This window comes from Esox lucius, chromosome 6 (assembly GCF_011004845.1).
Source record: "Esox lucius isolate fEsoLuc1 chromosome 6, fEsoLuc1.pri, whole genome shotgun sequence".
NCBI lineage: Eukaryota > Metazoa > Chordata > Actinopteri > Esociformes > Esocidae > Esox > Esox lucius.
The window spans coordinates 19,969,826-19,991,432 of record NC_047574.1 but is presented as its reverse complement, the minus strand read 5'-3'; the positions used below and the strand labels follow the sequence as shown (position 1 = coordinate 19,991,432).

Genomic DNA, 21,607 nt, shown 5'->3' with positions numbered 1-21,607 from the left:
GAAACAATTGTTTTCTTGTCTTTAGGTCCTTAATCCTGTGTCTGTTAGTGGTGGACAAGATTTTACAAAGTAGAGGAGTAAGGGATGTAGCGGGTGAAAAAATCCAAACCTGAGGCTCAAATGCATACAGTTTAAATGAATTAGGCATTCAAGCTGCAGACAAGCGTTCTCTGGTGATGGTTTGAAATGGACAGTGCAGAGTGAGGAAAATGGTTATAGTTTATAGTACAGATCGAAAATATATATTATGCACTTTTTTTTGCATCTGGCTCTTTTTGGCCAGCGAAAGCTGCTGCTTTTCAACCCAAGATTTAGATTTTTCCATAATTGTGATGCTGTAAATGGGTTCTTATAATGAAAATTACATTATAATGAAAATTATAATGAACCAATTACTTGCTGCTATACGTTATTGTAATATCGGAGCAGTGAAACAGTAAAATACTGTGAATACCACTGTAAGCATATTAAAATAAATAATTAATCCATCACAAATGAATACAAGGGAGGTCCAAAATGATATCATATCCATGATAAATTAATATAAAAAATGTTCACAGTAAAATGATTGGCACACCTAAATACACCCCCACCCCACACTGCTCCTACAACCATGTGGGTTAACACGCAAAGGTATGGTCCTAACCTGACAACTTCCATTGGCTCTTGTGCACTGCACTCAGTGTACTTACTGAACTAAAGTCTACTGTACAAAAATCCCTTCTACTGTGCTCTACTGTGTGTACGACTCTGTGCTGTCCAAACTTGTGAGAAAGACGTCCGGTTCTGAACGAACAAATGTGGTCTTGTTTGAGCAAGAAACTCATTGGAATAATTCCCAGTATACTTTACAAGCATTCCTTTTTGGACTTTTGGGTTTTTTAGCAGTGGCTCTTATCTAGAGAAACTTACAGTTGGAGCATTTAACTGACATAGAACAACCAAATACAAGTAAAAGCAAAATTAGCATTTCTATAATCGTTACAGAGAAATTGTAGTTTCTTTGGTTTCTCAGTAAACTTTGAAAATGATCACTACCAGTTCTAAAGCATTTTAGAAAGATAACAAAACATTTACAAATGATACTTTTTAATTTGCTTCTGTACATTTTCCAAAGTATATATCTTAGTAATGTTTGTTCAAAAGGTGTCGTTAAACTTTCTCTTGCTATTGTCAATACATTGCTTTTAAGTTGGCTATTTGACGGAAACAAAAGATTTGTTTGAATTTTATGAAATGATTAATAAACTGGCTGATTTGAATTGTGTTGTGCCTAAAAACAGCTCTTAGCTGTGTTAAATTGGCCATATACCCTTGCGCCTTTCTACTTACATAATCTCTGTCATGCAACTCACGACACGAGACGAGAGTTGCAAGAATGTCAGGGAAGCAGCAACCCAGGTAGTCGACGCCAAGAATTTAGCTTAACGTTGCAACTGTTAAAATAGTCATTTTCCCACATAAATGATGAGGTTCATATGATGTTAACATCCAAAGCAGAAGTGTATTGTTAAAGGCTCTCTCCATTTACACTGAAAAGGGGAAAACTTGTTTGGGACCTCTACTTGTTTGGGACCCTGCAGAGGCTGTGTAAAAACAGAAAGACTAAAAACAACATGATTTTGGAATGAAACCATGACATTTTATATTATCACAATAGAAACTACCTAAACAATGTTCAATATGCATATTTTGTGGTTTTAAATATGTTGTGAAAACTTCACTGAATGTAAAAGACAAAACACACAAAAAATCTGATCAGGCTTATTATCTCAATCATTCTGAAATGTCCTTGTCTCAACGTCAACACCTGTCTAAATGTCAACAGTGAAGAGGCCACTCCGGGAAGAGGCAACTCTGGCCTTTTTTCAGGTCTTCCACTGTCCAGTATCTGTGTTCTTTTGCCCACCTTAAGCTTTTCTTTTTATTGGCCAGTCTGAAATATGGCTTTATCTTTGCAACTCTGCCTAGAAGGCCAGCATCCCGGAGTCGCCCCTTTTACTGTTGACGTTGAGACTGAGGTTTTGCAAGTACTATTCAATGAGGCTGCCAATTGAGGACCTGTGATGCATCTGTTTCTCAAACTAGACACTAATGTATTTGTCCTCTTGCTCAGTTGTGCACCGGGGCCTCCCACTCCTCTTTCTATTCTGGTTAGGGACAGTTTGCCGTGTTCTGTGAAGGGAGTAGTACACAACATTGAAAGAGATATTCCATGAAAAAATCATCTGTTTCCAGCTACAATAGTAATTACAACATCGTCTATGCAGTATTTCTGATACATTTGATGTTATGAAAATGGACAGAAAATGTGCTTTTCTTTTGATAAGGACATTTCTAAGTGACCACAAACATTTAAACTGTAGTGTACATTTTGTGCCTGTTTTCATTCTGATTTAGCCTCTGATCTTGGGGCTTAGCCTAAAGTGTTCTGAATGGTTACTTAAAATGTCTGACATTTGTTCTTGAAATTCTTGTTACTTTTTTTTGTGTTTATTTGCATTTATTTTAAACTTATGTATACATAGTAATGTGAAATTGTCCTAAATCTATATGATATATTGAACCATTTTGAATCGCAATGCCTATAGAATGTTGCGAATCATAATACATATTGTTCTGGCACCACAAACATAGTGTGACTATAATACACTTTGGGATATTAGAAGAGGCCTTCAAGCTCATCACAATCCTGTAACATGATTCCAACGTAGAGTTTGTATATACTTTATTTAATTCACAGACATTTCTTTAAAAAATTTACTGTTAACATTTCGAAAAAAATATCAACACACCTACTCCAATTTTCTATCGGTTGTGACTTTTTGTATGTGTAATTCATCTCAATCTGGTTATCATTTGCTTTAGAGCTTTTTTCTTAATTTTTCAGAATCCCTCAAAGAAGCAAGGCTAAACAAACCAACCAACCAAGATTTTCCCTACCCTTTTGGAGCTTTTGCCCTCACCAATCGGCAATGGAAACCATAGTATTTGCACTTTGTACTTTAAAAATGTAAATTCACTTTGTAGAAATAAGGTATTTAAACAGACTGCTGAATCTGTGAATGACGTAGTTTTTTTTTTTTTGGACTTTACAAAAAACATTTAACACATACAATGTATGTGTCCTTTGTGTCTAAAAAAGTATACTTTTGAGAGTTGTACAAGTTTTGTGATGTTGCATTTTGTGTGCCATTTGTACTGTTCCCTTTTGTTGTCATTTATATTATAGCAGATGTGTGTCTAGAAACTTTGGCTGAAACAATAATTTAGGCACGTCTTTATCTTTTATGTATGTGCTGTCCTAGCGGCCTTGCCTGAGCTCTGTACAGCTGTTTGAATTATTAAACATGGATCATCCCAAAATACATTTTGTATACATGTTAATTAGAAATAAAGAACTCTTTTATAAAAAAAAATCACTGAATGTGTATATTGTTCATTCAAGGGAGAATTAGATAAGAAGTGCTGCATGCTGTAAAGATTATTACCATCAATTCCTGTTTATAATTGTATATCCACTTCTTCATTTACATGCTTGGTCTATGAACTGTAATCCTTTGCCATTGTGTTGTATTTTTGGTAACAGTTTATAAGATGATCATAGGGAGGTACTGTGCATTCCGAAAGTATTCAGACCTCATTCACTGTTCTGCATTTTTTTTAATGTTACAGCCTTATTCTAAAATGGATTAAATAGATATTTTCCTTCATTAATCTGTGCAAAATACTTCATTATGATGACGAAAAACCTTTTTTTTGTTCATTTTTGTATAAACCCAGTTGATAACAAAAAACAGAAATATACATACATATTCTGTTTGTTTTACACAGTACTTCGTTTTTTTGAAGCACTTTTGCCAGTGAGTCTACTTGGGTAGGAAGCTACCAGCTTGGCAGACCAGCATTTAGGGAGTTTCTCCTATTTTTCTCTCCAGATCCTCTCAAGCTGCCGATTTTTGGGGTATTCTTCCCCAGATCTGTGCCTTGTCACAATTATGCCTCGGAGCTCGATGGACATTTCCTTCAACTTCATGGCTTGGCTTTTGCTCTGAAATGCATAGTCAACTGTGGGACCTTATATGACAGAAATAATGTCCAAGCAATTGAACTGACCACAGGTGGATTCCAATCAAGTTTTAGAAACATTTTTTGAAAAATTATCAATGAAAACAGGATTCAACTGAGCTTAATTTTGAGTGACATAGCAAAGTGTCTGTATACTTCTGGGGTATTGTGTTTAGATTGAAAATCTATTTAATCCATTTTAGAAGAAGGCCCTGATGAAAAAAATTTGCAAAAAGTAAAGGGGTCTGAATATTTCAGAATGCACTGTATAACATGATTTATAATGTGCTAACAATGGCTGTATCTATAAAAACTCATCCAGTTCTCAAACTTATAATGACTTGTAGTCAAACTGTTTTGAATACAGACAATTTGGATATTACATTAGGCCCCAAAGCACACGAAAATAAAAACAAATGGTGTAATATTATTATTTGTATTATTAATAATAATTTGATGCTTACTTCTAAAGTGCATAAAAGGAAATCAAACAAATCAATATAAACAAGTGAACAAAAACAAAATTGACAAAAAAACACTGCTGATACAACCTCAGAGTCGTAAAACAAGGAGCAAAGCAGAAGGCCCTCTTACGAAAAAGGCCTAAAGTATAAACCCAGTTTAAAGGAGTCCAGAGTATGTGATGGTGATCCAGCAGGGCATTCCAAAGTTTGAAGTCTGTCAAGCGGATGGCCTGATCCCCAAAGAAGCATAGCTTGGTCCTCCGGGGCATTGAGGATCCGACTATCATTTGACCTGAGGGTGCATATAAAGTAGTATTAAGCTTTCTAAAGCACTATTCATGTGTTTGGGTTTGCTTTGAGCAAGGTCATTCACTTAATTACTAAGAAGTAGCTCTGGGAAAACTGCATACTGGAACATTCTGCTTATGTTGATTGGGATCCAAGACACATAACCAACAGAGCTTTTTCTCATAATCCTCTCATAGAATTATAGTATAATGTCATGATGCCATTATTTCGATAATGTTCCCTCAACATACTTCAGCCATATTGCCTAGATACAATAGAAGTGGTTATGACTTAATTGGAAAGTTCCACTCAGTTTATGTTAGCTGTCTCATGGGTGATGTGGCCTACACAAGTAATTAATGTACTACATAGAAGGTCCCGTTTTGCTGTGTTTTGTCAGAATAAAAAGTTCAAGAAAATACAGAAGTCCAAATGAAATCCACCTTTTCCCACCATCACATTCTATTGCTAGCCATTATGACACCAATGTCAATATCAGTTCAAAAATATACTATGTTCACCATTTTTAGGAAGTTCTTAAGGAAGAGCTAAATGACCAGATAAACAGAGTTCATAACTAATCAGTGACCTTAATTGATAATTTACGCTCAATTTGAGGTTGAATTCATATGATATTTGGAGTGTAAGATCAAGTTGATGAATGACATTGACATTTTTTCACAAACATTCTTGTTCTTATTTAACAAGGAAGCCAATAACTCTGGAGGGGATTACTATATACTGTTCACTTTTCTTCCACCTCTGCTCAGTGGCAAAAGGGGTAAAAGGGGTACAAAGTATGTAGGGGGGCCTCGAAAAACGATTGAATCATGAATAAAGAGGCGGAGGAGCACTCAGAGACCGCCTATGTACAGGGCCCGGGTATTTTGTGCTACACCCCTGCCTCTGCAGCCTGGATCTGCTTAACTGGGGGGGGGGGTGGGTCTGATTGGGGGAAGTTGTGCCTAATCAAAGAGAGGCAGTTGAACTGCATTCAAGGGACCCATTTTGGAGGATGTACATGTTATTTAACTATATCACTTATCTTTCATTATTTTCTCAAGGTATTAATGCTGAATTTAAAAAAAGTCACTTTGGGCATTCAAAAAAAGTCATTTGGAGAATCTTTGTAAATGTTAATAAAATAACATTCAATAAACTTCAATCACAATAAAACAGTCAAATACTCATGCTGGCGGTCATGTCTGCTGAAAGGAAGCTGGAGGCAAAAACAGGAGTATGTACAGATTAGAATGTTTATTTCTCTAAAACTGGAACAGAAAGGAACTATTTTGAGGGGACTCAACCTGGGCTCCGCTAAACATGAATAGAAAAGAAAATTCAATACTGAGGGCAAGGCACGATCAAATATACTGCACATAGAACCACAGCTTGGTGGCAGCGTGACGGCAACAATAAATGACAAGGACATGGGGAACAGAGGGACTAAAATAAATGCACTAATGGACATATGGGAAGCAGATGTGAATGATGGAACAAGGAAGGTGTGCTGTTGGGGCATGATGGCAGTAGAAGGCATGAGACATTGACAGGTGCAGAGTACTGTAGGCGGAGAAGGTTGTGCTTCATCGCGGGATTCCTGACACTGGCATGATTTTGCTGGGATCTATCTCACCAGACTGGTGAATGTGCATATTCATATCATGCATATTATGCATATTATGCATTTTATGCGGAAATCTTTTAAATACATTTGTCTGGAAATTTCTCTTTCATCATTATCATTCGGTTCAACCAACATTAAGACATGATTTTGGATTAAATCAAATTATTATGGTCATTGCTAAATGGATGCACTGAATTACACCAATTAACATTTCTTCATTTTAAGTTCTTTATTTTATTGTACAAAAAATATGTTATTTTAAGTGACAACATGCCTTTGTGTTGAATGTTGACATTATATGTTTGTTTTGTGCAGTTTTAGGTGCACATCAACTGCTGATACTGAAAATACTTTGGTTAAAAATTACTGTCTAATTAATGTACTGTAGAGATGCATCTTAACTGTTTCTAATACATGCTTGGCATTTTAATATTCACATGTGCTGATGCCTTTATCAATCATCTTAATCAACAAGATACCATAGTGCAAAGAATAGTTTTCACAAAGATATCATTGCTGAGTCAAAATGATGCAATAAACTTGTAGATACATTGACCAAGAGTATATAAACCTGCTAGTTGAAAGAGGCCAGGGTCTCCCAAACTTCTATCCAATTCATCAAAGATGATTATTTGACTGAATCTGTTTAGGTTTAAAACAAAAACATTAAATGTCTAGGGGCCTCGATGAGAAGTTTGGAAACACTGGTTTAGGTAAATCAGCAGACCAGGAAGTATCACTTCAGAGTTGTCTTTTAGAAAGAGGAAACATGTTAACACCTTGATCATTTATCATTAAGTCTGCTGTTAGGAACATCACTGAAAGACATCAGATCGCTTTATCAAGGAAAACCGCAACTACATATTAAATTGACTGGTAGCGCAATTGTTGCAACGTGGAGTCGTAGAGAAATTAAACAAAACACGAATGCATACATTTTTCTCCTTCTGTCCAATTATGCGTGAAACTTATTTCAATGACTGACAAATGCCACTCGATCACAAAGCAATTCATATGACCAATTTGCACACAAAGTAAAACATCACTTTTTCATCTATGAGACCTTCAGATTGCTACTGTCCTTTACTTATTAGATCCTGTGGAACAGGTGCTTTGCTATAGCATCTAAGTGTTGGTTGAAGACCTATTTCACATCTTGAAGGGATCGAGGTTGATACACTTTAACAAAAGTTGTGTATACTTTCAACAGCTGTCTTGCTTTCACCCCTTTGGCTGTTGCCTATTTAATATCTCCTCTATGTCAACAAATACGACCTAAGAATGAGCTGTCCCCCCTCATCTTCACTCTGTGGATTCTTTAAACAATCCGTGGTTGACTGGATACTGCTAGCTAGCTAACCCAACAGCATGTGACACAGTGGCTTGTTGTTATGAAGGATTCATTTTTGGAAGTGACCTTACATTATGATACATGTTTGAGCCAGACTTAGCTACTGTACAACAGATTTCAAAGAGTGGTAGCTGGATGTTATTGGGATTTTCCTGCCTGGTGAAATATGAATTGAAGAATGTATTTACTAATCGTATTTGGAGCAAAACAGATTAACCGGACCAAAGAAGCATTTAAGTTAATTCTACTGATTTGTGCCTTGCTTCATGCTGAACAAACAGTGGGAATTTAATGCTTATTTTGGCTAGGTTAAGAAATTTAAATTAACTTGATAAAGACTGAGTTAAAAGAAATTTAGATAAAGAATGTTTGTGGTTTGATGACACAAATCATTATTAACATTAGTAATTAGTACATTAAGTTGTTATGATTGTGGTTTAAGATTTTTTTTTTCTTTACATAAATATTTCTGTGGAAAAATATTTCTGTTTTTTTAATTCAGCTTAATAGCCCTTCTTTTAAGTTGGGCTTTGTGTGCTGTAAGGACAAGATAGTTTTACAATCCTTAAACAACCATTTTAGTACCATCCTTATGTCATCTATCCTCCATTTTCCCATGGGATGTTAAAACCAGACCATGTTCTGGATCATATCACATATATGACACCAATCTACAAATCCTAAAATTCACGTCAACCAAGGCTGAGCCAAAAGGTCATTCTCCGGTTTAGGACCATTGCATAACTGTCTGCATTGTCTGTATCTCAAGGCTAATCAGGAATTTAAAAGCTTTAGCTAACATGTCACATTAAATGGAGTCTAGTGTAGGACATCATAACACATACATAACCTATACATACTACATTCATAGCTAGAACATAAATATTTCATATATATTAATGCTGGAATTCAGTTAGTGGAAAATTGCAGTCCTTTTCATAAAACCTTATAACAGCCATCCAGAAGTTGCCTCAAGCATGAATTACCTGTAAACGTCAAGTGCTGTAGGCAGGTATCTTGTGCATTACCGTGGTACCTATTGAACTGTAATTCTCAGAAGAGATATGATGGCCATTGTATCCTTATATCACATTATTACATTGTAGAAACGAAATACATTTATTTTCAAGTAATATCAAACTAGTACATCACTTGAACACATGATAACCTAGAACAGTTAAAGCATACATCGCATTAAAACATCGCAACCACTACAGAAATATAGAAAGACCCACATCAATGAAACATGCTAACACAAACACAGAAACACAAAGTAACACATTATGACACCTCTAAGTACACGCACATTCACATTAAAAACATCCACATCCATCTGTCTTCAGTCTACCTGGAACATGTCAAGGGATCTGAAATTAGCATCAACACTTTTTCCAATTCCCAAACTTTGCCTGAGGGGATTGTCAAGCTGTCTGAAAACTGTGATGATGCACAGCCTTCACAATCCATGTCTAATCAACCTGCAGATGGCTGTCTGCTTAAGATAGTGTGAACAACATATTTTATTGAGGACGGAGCAAGAAGACACTTTTGTTAACAGGTTCTCTGACTTTTAACACAGTCCAAATCATACAATTATAGGTTGATGATGTATCTATTTCACATCCAGCTTTCAATTTTAAGGTATTTTGCTTCCATGAGATGTTTAATTGCTACAGTTCTTTCAAACACAGGGACCAAAACTAATTGGACAAATTTATACAATGTTGTCATGTGTAGTATTTAGTTGCAAATCCTTTGCTTCTGATGACTACCGGAAACTCTCCGATCCATAGACAATCCCCTGATGTTGTATATCTTTGCCGGCAATGTTCTGCCATGGCTGTACTACAGCTGTTTTAAGTTTATATAGTGTTGCAAACATGCACGCAACCCATGAATCAGTGTCGCACCAACACCCTCAAGTAGCTTATAGCTTCCGGAATCTTTGAGGGGTAGCCAGCAAGGCCAGCCCCCTCACCCCTTACACATCTACTGACTGTTGGGACTTCTCCTGATGGGGAGCTATTTAATGGGTCCCTGAGCATCTCGGGGACGATGCCAGAAGCAAGGAAGAAGATGCACCAAGCAAGGCTGCAAGAGGTGGCAGATGATAGCCAGGAGACAGGGACCACTGTTTCTTCCAATCGGGATATTCGATCTCAACCTGATATGGATCCTAATATCTCCCAAGGCCAGAGGTAGTGATCCCATGCAGGATCACTACCTCCAATGTAGGATTTGGCTACAGAGAAGTCAATATTCTGATTTGCTTCCGGGAGAGATAGAAATTCTTTAGAACTGTCTTTGATTCCAGCAGAGGTTGGGAAGACAACTTATTTACCCTAAGACAAGTGCTCAATCTCACACTCGATATGGGCAGGAGTAATTTGCTTGATATGGGCATGAGTAATAATCTTCAACAAGTTGTTCCAGCATTTGTCAGAGAATGAAGGTCATGCATGACATCTGGTGGAAACAGATAGGTAAAGCTTCAGTAAAACTGTACAATAACAAATTATCTGGATTTTCTTCTAATATATGCAGATGGTACTGGTAGTTGGTTTGGGGTATGCAAGGTAAATATCTCTTCTGAGATTCTTAACACAAATTTGCAACAAAATATCCAATCAAAATGTGTAATTTCATTAAATGGTCAAGTGGAGAGGCACAATTGCTTCAGCATCAACTAACAGCCAATAATAATAAGTAATAAAAAGAGAACAGCTTCTAAATCTTTTCATCACAAAATTAATCTCAAAGTTCTTGCATAAAAAATATAAAAATATGTAGCTGGCTACTAGCTACAAGAGTGGGTCTGGACTAATGTACAACAACGTTCAGCCAAAGTGGGACGTTTGGATTGTTTTAAGCCTCAAACAGATGGAGTAACAGTCCAGAAGGATCCACACAGCGTTAGCAGAGGGAGGGTTTGTGAACAGGGGGAGATGAGCAGGTTGCTTAGTGGCAGGCATGCAGCACAATTCTCTCTCCATTTAAGGCATATCAGCACCTCGCCATTCCCAAAGTCTGAACGAAATCTCTACTTACCCATTTCCTCTGTCTTGTACTAGATGACAATTGCTGTTAAGTTCACTCTCAGTTATGACAGTGGGCCAAGCTTCTGCGGAATCCTCTGACTTGAATTATGCCTTAATTATGATATGACTGGCAGCTCTGCATCGCCTGCAGTCTGCCTCAAGGAGACCGTAAGCTAAACAACTAAATAAGGCGTGTAGCTAGGGTATTCAAATCAAAATATGAATAGTTATCATACATTATCATTGATAGCATTATTAGCAAATTTTTTCTATTGCCAAATATCAACAACAGGTATTGGAGCTCTCTGCCTAGGCTCCTTCACGGCACTATGGCGACTATGGATCAAATGCATTCCTCGAACACTGCAGAGTTATTAATAAAGTCCCTAATAACATCATCACCATGCACAGGCATTTGCTTAAGGTGAAACATCACATTGTTCTGAAGCCAACAGCGCAATACATGGCTTCTCGCTGAATAAAAAAAAAGAAAGGAAAACGATCCTCACCGATTTGCTTTCTGTGTCTTAAACATGTTCAGCTTCTTGCAGACTTTCTAAATTGCTCAGGTTGTATTCAATGGGATCAGTTCCTGTCTCAAAATCAATAACAGGGCAATCCGCTTCTAAACTGGCTCTTAAAAGCTCTCAAAGGTTTGGGAGGTATGTGATCGATAGGCCCTAAAGCAGTTATTTGTTTCCCCAAACACATTAAGGGCACAGTTAATAAGAAAATGTGTTTGAAGGGCAGAGCCGTGTTATTGTAGTAACACCCCCCAGCTGAGCCCATCAGAGGCAAGTGTTCAATCTCAGTCCTACCTTCCTATTGTTCTCCTATACACCCATATACCCCTCGTTTTCATAGGTACTGAATGAATTGAAAATACCCCTCAATAAATCTGCCGGTGACATGCCAGAGATTTCTCCATAAAGTCCACCAGGTTGCTGTAGCAGGTGGTGGACGGGTGCTTTAACCCGAGGATATTGACCTGCCGGCCTTCACCTCATGCTGTAGGTGAATACCAGGAGGGTGAGGGAATGATGCTATCATTCAAGACTCAGGAGTTCCTTTTGGACAGTCAACAACATTGCTCAGACTGTGGTTGCTGTGAAAAAGGCTCAGAAAGACCCTCTCCACTAGCTAAGTGTTGGCAGGGAGGTCCTTTGTGCACTATGTACACTCACCTAAAGGATTATTAGGAACACCTGTTCAATTTCTCATTAATGCAATTATCTAATCAACCAATCACATGGCAGTTGCTTCAATGCATTTAGGGGTGTGGTCCTGGTCAAGACAATCTCCTGAACTTCAAACTGAATGTCAGAATGGGAAAGCAATTTTGAGCGTGGCATGTTTGTTGGTGCCAGGCGGGCCGGTCTGAGTATTTCACAATCTGCTCAGTTACTGGGATTTTCACGCACAACCATTTCTAGGGTTTACAAAGAATGGTGTGTAAAGGGAAAAACATCCAGTATGCGGTGGTCCTGTAGGCGAAAATGCCTTGTTGATGCTAGAGGTCAGAGGAGAATGGGCCAACTGATTCAAGCTGATAGAAGAGCAACTTTGACTGAAATAACCACTCGTTACAACCGAGGTATGCAGCAAAGCATTTGTGAAGCCACAACACACACAACCTTGAGGCGGATGGGCTACAACAGCAGAAGACCCCACCGGGTACCACTCGTTTCCACTATAAAAAAGAGGCTACAATTTGCACAAGCTCACTAAAATTGGACAGTTGAAGACTGGAAGAATGTTGCCTGGTCTGATGAGTCTTCATTTCTGTTGAGACATTCAGATGGTAGAGTCAGAATTTGGCGTAAACAGAATGAGAATATGGATCCATCATGCCTTGTTACCACTGTGCAGGCTGGTGGTGGTGGTGTAATGGTGTGGGGGATGTTTTCTTGGCACACTTTAGGCCCCTTAGTGCCAATTGGGCATTGTTTAAATGTCACGGCCTACTTGAGCATTGTTTCTGACCATGTCCATCCCTTTATGACCACCATGTACCCATCCTCTGATGGCTACTTCCAGCAGGATAATACACCATGTCACAAAGCTCGAATCATTTCAAATTGGTTTCTTGAACATGACAATGAGTTCACTGTACTGAAATGGCCCCCACAGTCACCAGATCTCAACCCAATAGAGCATCTTTGGGATGTGGTGGAACGGGAGCTTCGTGCCCTGGATGTGCATCCCACAAATCTCCATCAACTGCAAGATGCTATCCAATCAATAAGGGCCAACATTTCTAAAGAATGCTTTCAGCACCTTGTTGAATCAATGCCACATAGAATTAAGGCAGTTCTGAAGGCGAAAGGGGGTCAAACACATTATTAGTATGGTGTTCCTAATAATCCTTTTGGTGAGTGTATAAGCTTGTCATAAAAAGATGTACCCCTGATCTAAAGTGTATTTTTCAAAAGGATATTACTTTCAACGGATGTCACACATTGATCCATCACTGGGGAATAGATTTCTTCAATGGAAGAGTTCTCTTTCGATGTAACGAGGACGCGCGTGGAAGACGCGCGCCATCCCCCCCGATGTGGTATTCGGCATGCGTCATCGCCGGCCTTCTAGTCACGCCGCTCCTCCTCCCACGGCAATGTCATGTCTTTTAATTGCACACACCTGGTGTCCATTCCCTCATTAGGTTGCCTATATTAGTTCCCTTGTTTCTGGGCGTCGTTGTGTGGTATTGTTCTATGTTCAGTGTTCTGTATTTGCCGTGCGCGGTTGTTTTTGCGCTTGTGCATTATTTTAGTATTACGTGACTTGTTTGTCAGAAGAACACAATACATTGACTTTGACTGCCTCCCTGCATTCAACTCCTTTTTTTGTAACACACTGTTACATTCGGGGAGATAATGTGAAGGTATAGGGTTGGGGCTAACAGTAAACCTACAGGGAGTGGATAAAAGAACAGAAATATCTTACAATATATAAATATTAACAACCTAATATGGAGTAGGGCCACCCTTTGTGTTCAGAATAGCATTAATATCCTGGAACATTGGAACGTCATGAAAGACAGAACAGTGTTTGCAAGATAGGTTGCATCTGGTCTGGTTAAATGGCCTCATATACCTTGGCCATTTTACGACCCTGCAGAGCATTAATTGGACCTAATGGCTCCCATGAAATGGCAGGCCATACCATTACAGATCCCCCGCCACATTTAACAGTGCAAAGCAGACAAGGTGGGTTTGAGTCTTCTTTTGGCTTTTTTCCAAATTTTAACCCATTCAGATGTAGGAAATAGGGTGAAAGATGACTTATCAGACCATATTACTTTTACCCCATTGCTCAGGGTTCAAGGTTTTGTGCCTCTTACACCAAATTATGTCTTTTTGTGTTGGCCTTGGATACAAGCGGTTTCTGAATGGCAGCCTTGACATAAATTACCACTTTGTGAAGCTCACAATATACAGTATCTCACAAAAGTGAGTACACCCCTAAAATTTTTGCTAATATTTGATTATATCTTTTCAAGTGAAAACACTGAAGAAATGAGCCTTTGCTAGAATTTAAAGTAGTGAGTGTACAGCTTGTATAACATTGTAAATTTGCTGTCCCCTCAAAATAACTCAACACACACCCATTAATGTCTAAACCGCTGGAAACAAAAGTACATCCCTAAGTGAAAATGTCCAAATTGGGCTCAATTATCCATTTTCCCTCCCCGGTGTCATGTGATTCATTAGTGTTACAAGGTCTCAGGTGTGAATGGGGAGGAGGTGTGTTAAATTTGGCGTAATCACTCTCACACTCCCTGTTCACTGGAAGTTCAACATGGCACCTCATGGCAAAGAACTCTCTGAGGATCTGAAAAAAAGAATTGTTGCTCTACATAAGATGGCCTAGGCTATAAGAAGATTGCCAAGACCCTGAAACAGAGCTGCAGCACGGTGGCCAAAACCACACAGCGGTTTAACAGGACAGGTTCCACTCAGAACGGGCCTCGCCATTGTCGACTAAAGAAGTTGAGTGCACATGCTCAGCGTCATATCCAGAGGTTGTCTTTGGGAAATAGACATATGAGTGCTGCCAGCATTGCTGCAAAGGTTGAATGGGTGGGGGGTCAGCCTGTCAGTGCTCAGACCATACACCGCACACTGCATCATTGGTCTGGATGGCTGTCGTCCCAGAAGGAAGCCTCTTCTAAAGATGATGCACAAGAAAACCCACAAACAGTTTGATGAAGACAAGCAGACGAACGATATGGATTACTGGAACCATGTCCTGTGGTCTGATGAGACCAAGATAAACTTATTTTGTTCAGATGGTGTCAAGCGTGTGTGGCGGCAACCAGGTGAGGAGTGTCTTGCCTACAGTCAAGCATGATGGTAGGAGTGTCATGGTCTGGGGCTGTATGAGTGCTGCAGGCACTGGGGAGCTACAGTTAATTGAGGAAACCATGAATGCCAACTGTACTATGTACTGTGACATACTAAAGCAGAGCATGATCCCCTCCTTTCAGAGACTGGGCTGCAGGGCAGTATTCCAACATGATAACGACCCCAAACACACCTCCAAGACGACCACTGCCTTGCTAAAGAAGCTGAGGGTAAAGGTGATGGACTGGTCAAGCATGTCTCCCGACCTAAACCCTATTGATCATCTGTGGGGCATCCTCAAATGGAAGGTGGAGGAGCGCAAGGTCTCTAACATCCACCAGCTCCGTGATGTCGTCATGGAGTGGTGGAAGAGGACTCCAGTGGCAACCTGTGAAGCTCTGGTGAACTCCATGCCAAAGAGGGTTATAGCAATGCTGGAAAATAATGGTGGCCACACAAAATATTGACACTTTGGGCCCAATTTGTACATTCTTCACTGGGGTGTGCTCACTTTTGTTGCCAGAGGTTTAGACATTAATGACTGTGTGTTGTGTTATTTTGAGGGGACAGCAAATTTACACTGTTATACAAGCTGTACACTCACTACTTTACATTGTAGCAAAGTGTCATTTATTCAGTGTTGTCACATGAAGAGATATAATCTAATATTTACAAAAATATTAGGGGTGTACTAACTTTTGTGAGATACTGTACAATTGTTGTAGAGCCTTGGTCACAGAGGTACAGATTCAGTTTCCGAGGCTGTGCATTTGGGGCATTGTGCAACTACCCTGTTAAATGCCAATCCCTGTTGTCAGCTTTGACCTGTGACCAATGTTCTTTTTTGCAGATGAATTTCGATTTTCGAAAAAATGACAAATCAAGTTTTTGGGAAAAACATTGGGCTTTAATTTAATTTCACTTCTCTAATAGGCTTAGTTTGTGTCTCCAAAACTGGCCCATACAGTGCTTTGGAAAAAAATCTAATCTATATCCAAATCCTATATTACTGAAGCAGACTTCTGTTTTATAGATCTTTATTTTTTTACACTGACTCTCAAAATAAATAAGAATTTGACAATGGTTTTCTTTGAAAAAAAGAAAAAAAAATCTAAACATTTAGCATAAATATTCATCCCTGCTCTAAAATTATTGAGTTTATACATACGAAATAAATCGCCCAAACTTTGACATAATGACCTTACCATGTACATGTCCATCACAAAATAAAAATTCAGAACTGGTAATCAGTTTATTCTGTGAGATTACCAATAGCCAGCCCCTGTTAAATTGTCCATGTCCCTCCAAATGTTTTAAATTAATATTTATTTGGGCTGAAGCACATTTTCAAGATCAAAGGGATAATTATAATGTTTTGCAAACCAAGTGAGCAGGTGGGCAACAATCTTGTTTAAAATGTACAAAGACAAATTTGTAAAATAAAGTTACAAATTGTATTTTCCATTATATTCTGATTTGTACCAAGCTAGCATATGGAGTTGTTTTAAGATGTATTTAGCATAAATCACTTAGTCATGTAGCAATGGTATATTGAGTTTTAGAGCTTCTGCACAAATCCCTAGAAAGACTAAAAAACTATTTGATATTTGAGTGAAAAGGCTTTTAGAGCTACTCTGCATAAAAGCTGATTCAAAACAAGAAACCAGGCAAGCGTAGTTCAGCAGGCCCACAATGGAAAGTGCTGCCCTCCTGGGATTCAAACCCTGGTCATTCACATGAAAGGCTGTGTCATTAACCACTACACCACAAAGCTGTACTCTTGTTCGGTGTCCGTATAGCCTCTTGTGTCTATTCTGAACAAATCCTCTTTTGCCACTGGCCGTTATTACAGTTAATCGGCCATTTGTGAATGACATTGATACAGTTAAACTAACCAACGTTTCTTACTAAGTTTACCTCCACCACAAATAGCGTCTATGTATGACGTTTGCCATTGGCCATTTTAACAGCATATTAGCCATTAATAAGCTTTACCGGTATCTACTAACTTACTGGAATATTCATAAGAATTGAGCAATTGCTAGCAAGTCTGCCAAAGCTATTTCATTTCTTGGCATAAGAACATATTTCTTTCTTTCATGGCAAAACAATGTACTTTTTTATTTCATTCGTGAATGACATTTACGCAATAACTATCAATAAAGGCGAAGATAACTAACTTTTTCATCAAGTGAAAAGAAGAGAGAATGGTGGAATCTACCAGAAATAATTAATAAATGTTTTTGCTCTCAATAGATTTGAATTTAGGTCTTCCATATGAGAGGCACTGTCTTTAACCACTACGCCACGGCATCACACATTCTGGCTGCCTCTAGACTCCATTGAAGATTGTGTTAAACTGTTTCTTATTATGTGTACCTCCACAATAGTGTCTACGAAATGTATTGCTTTTGACAATGGCTGTTTTAATAGATTATTAGCCATTAATAGGCTTACTAGGATCTACTAACTTCCTAGGAATAATCATAAGAATTGAGCAATTGCTAGAGAGACTGAAGATGAACTTTTCCGTGCCAGAAACAGTAGCAGTATAACTGTATACAGTTTCAGTTAAGGCTTACTATAATGAAACTACTGTATGTAAAAGGCAGCAAATGTGTTTCTCTATCCTGACCCAAAACGCACGCCCGGATGTGTACTTCAAAAATCCACCAGAAACAGTCGCAATATAACCGTAAACTGTTTTATTTCAGGCTTACTAGAAATGCAGATACTGACGGTTTTAGCCAGCGAAGTTTTCATCCATACAGAATAATTCATAATGCGTTCTTTGCTTCGCCTGCGAGGAGATACGAACTTAGAACCTATAGTTCACAAATCTGCATCTCTAACCACTACACTATTTAACAAGGGGGAGTCAATTAGTCAGTCACTCAGTGAGAGACATTCATTCTTCTTGGCCGTCTCCGCTTACACGATCCGGCAAAAATGATGTTTGCCAAACCAACAGTTTGTTTTGCAGTGCATGTCTTGTATTTTAACATTGTTTAATAGGCAGGACACCGGCTCAGGGAGGCTGGAGGACTTTCATAACAGAAACCATGACATGAAAATAAAACAATGTTAGACTGGAACGGAATCCATACAATGACTAAAAAGAAACATGAGGAAAGAAGGAACTTCAATAGGGACAGGAACACAGGTGGGGGCCATACAAATGAGGATCTCACAACATGCCAGCATCCTACAAAAATTATAATGTTTTGTTTCCCCATTATTTCTTAACCAGTTATTCTTTGTTACACTTCTCCCAAAGCAGAAGAAAAAAATAATCCTAATCATACCAATTGAAGCCCCTTTTAAACCATTTTTGAAATAAATACGTTCCCAGGCCTCCAAGAAGGTGTCATGAGAGTAGTAGTTTATTGTTCACCAGCAAAGGGTCATGCCAGAAAAGCGACATGACAGTCTTGAACAAACTGAGTCAAAAATATTGGTATTTTGCACTGAAAAACTGAAAATGAACTTCTCACTACACTAGTCAAGAGGAAGTAATAAGTTGTTACCCTAGATAACCGTTCTTTGGATAAAACTATGATTCTGATAAGATAAAATAATTAGAATTGGTTATTTAAGCTGACAGTCTTGTTACGTTCATTTAACTCAGTGTGGATGATGATCAGATTTTTTTCTTTGCATTTTTATGCTACTTAACTTTTATTTAGCCATCATTAGGCTAAGATTAAAAGTACACTCCAATCACATAAACAAATTCCAAGGTTCTCCAAAACCACACTGTTCTCCAAAAGTGATCTCACATTGTGAGAAAAATGTACCTCATCCTGTCTCAGATACATTCCTCCCTGTCCCAACTGAAGGAGGTTTAAATCATTTTATGTGCCTAGTATTACATTTTCTTAGCTCCTTCCAAGCAGAGGGAGCAGATTATTAAAAATATATATATTTTATTTTCTTAGTAACATCATGGAAACACAGAAGTCACTAAATGGTGTAAAGGCAGACAAGACAGCATGGTGCTCCAATGATCCAAACCTAACAGGCTATTAACATGGGGAAGGACAAAATGCAGCATGCTTGTTCCCATGGGAGAGTAAACTGTCTGCATGGCTGTGGGTACACACTGGTTCAAATGGATTTGTTAATAATGAATTACCTGGGGAATGCAGGGATTGTGCTCAATGGCTCTCTGCTATTAATCAATCAACATCAGGGATCAAACAACTCATTTTATAATACAATTATTATTTGGGGATATAGAATTGGTTAGTGATGACACTGACATAAAGCAGGGGTTTCCAAAAGGTTGATTGCCGCAGCCCACTTATATGTAGCCTACATACATAATTATTTGGTGAACAACTCATAATTTGTATTCTACTGTACCACAAACACAATCAAACCTTAGACACTGGTAAGCATCTACCAGTGCCAAACCACTTTTGTTCAAGTTTAATAAAAATACAGAGGCAAAGTGTTAAAATGAGAGGCATGTCACAAGGTGCGCAAGTGGAGACCAAAAAACAAAGACACGCTTTCAATATTTAATACATTAACAAAGTTCACCTTTCTCACAATGGCCTTCTTACTGGCCTTAGATGCATATAAAACCCATTAAATGTCCATCTATATATTTTTTTAAAACATTTAACTTGAAATAGCAAACACTACGTGCCATTGGAACATGGGACTGATGGTTGTTGATAATGGGCCTCTCTATGCCTACAGTATGTAGAGATTTCATAAAAAATCAACCATTTCCAGCTCCAACAGTCAAACAACATTAACAATATCTACACTGTACACTTTTTGATCAACTTTATATTATTTTAATAGACGTTTTGTTCCCCTTTTTCTTTCGAAAAAAAAGGACATTTCTATGTGATACAATGGTTTATGTGGATTACTCCTTTAAGATGTTTTGAGGCTATAGCGGTCATCAGTCCAAAACACATCAGAGCTCTTGATACATCTATACCTTTCTCCATCTTAAATGTAGATGGGATAGCACACATCCCTTTATTCCTTGTTTCATGGCTGCAAAAGCAATTACTGTAGGCCTACAAAGTTTGCCACACTCTCCTTTTCCATGTTCCTCTGGCCAAGGTCCTTATAAGGTAGATCTTAGCACAGTGCCCACAAAAATATTGACTTTTCCCAAACAGCCGTGTAATCGGCTAATGCGGCAGTGCATTGGATGGTGCAACTGCTGCTACAGAGTAGAGGTACTTAATTGTGTCTTTACCCTTATTCCTTATTCAAGAAACAATAGCCACTATCTTCAACCCAAACCTCATAACTGAGCTCTGACCGCCATTCATACCACTACTCATCTTGTTAAAATTCCAACCCGATACAATGTTAAAGTGTTGACAAGTATATAATTCGTATTCCCCAGGGCCAAGACCCACGTAAACACCCTTTTACAGGCTGAACCTCAACGCAGGTTTTCTTAATTTGTTCCCATGGGTCAAAGAGAGACTGAGTGAGTGGTGGAGAAACAAGTCCATGAGTTTTGGCTTCGTCACGCCAAGTCTCACGATGAGAGCGCTCCCCTCTCCGCTTTTTCCCTCCCTCCTCCCATTCCTCTCACTCACACATGCACAAACACTCCTCCGGAGCACAGAGATACCATTGAAAGAGTGGACTCTGTGGGCACCAGTTTGTGTGCTTAATGGGCAAAAAGGAGGCACCCGACCTCACCACTGACAGGCCCCTCGGGTTGTGGATTCATGAAGAAATTACTGTCAGAACTCATAAGGGGCTTTAATGGCCTCTGGCCTAACCAAGGCTTCCCCCTTCCCCATGAGAGGCACTCATCTGCGGGTAAACAGTCTGAGGATGGCTAGGTCTTGGGACTAGGGTTGGAGCCTTCCTCACTGCTTCCCTTAGTTGCATCACTGGACCACTCAGCACACTTCACTCCATCGCCCCAGGACACTGCCACATACTACTCTCTTGCACATTAATTGCTGAGTAGGTGTGAGTTTTTAGGGGGGTAGTTAAAAAGAAAAACATTAAAGTGCTAAGTGTTTGGCAAAAAAGTGCTTGTGACTTTCACAAGGACTCCTTTCACACTGTCAGTCTGTCTCAAGTTCATATTTTTTTTGCTAAAGAGTGACCATGAAAAAACATGACAGCTCGGACAGAATTATGACTAGCAGTACAACACATTATAGCATGATCAATGTTCTCCCACAAAACAGCCATATCCTGTAGGAATCACTGAGGAGAGCACTTACTGTAACTGGACCTGTATTCATAAAGCTTTTTAGATTTAGAGAGATGGTCTAGCATCAGTTTTTGGATCTTAGAAAAATGGATAGTGTAGGCCTAGGCTGGTATCCACACAGCATTTCAAACTTGAACATTTGTGGGAAGTTGTAAGAAAAGAGACATTTTACTTCTACTCTCAGGGAAGCTATAAAGTTATTTAAGTCATAACA

General features: G+C 38.7%; 1 protein-coding gene across 5 annotated transcripts in view; it reads left to right on the top strand.

Moving 5' to 3' along the window:
- smoc2 (SPARC related modular calcium binding 2) overlaps positions 1-3,144 on the top strand; it is a 35,017-nt gene extending 31,873 nt beyond the window's left edge. For 4 of the 5 annotated variants that reach the window (XM_029120610.2, XM_029120611.2, XM_029120609.2 and 1 more), the window contains one exon: positions 26-2,883. In XM_029120610.2, coding sequence (XP_028976443.1) covers positions 26-73 — 48 coding nt within the window. In that variant the 3' untranslated portion in view covers positions 74-2,883. The other variant, XM_029120608.2, reaches the window with a different exon arrangement.
- The last annotated feature ends 18,463 nt before the right edge of the window (positions 3,145-21,607 follow it).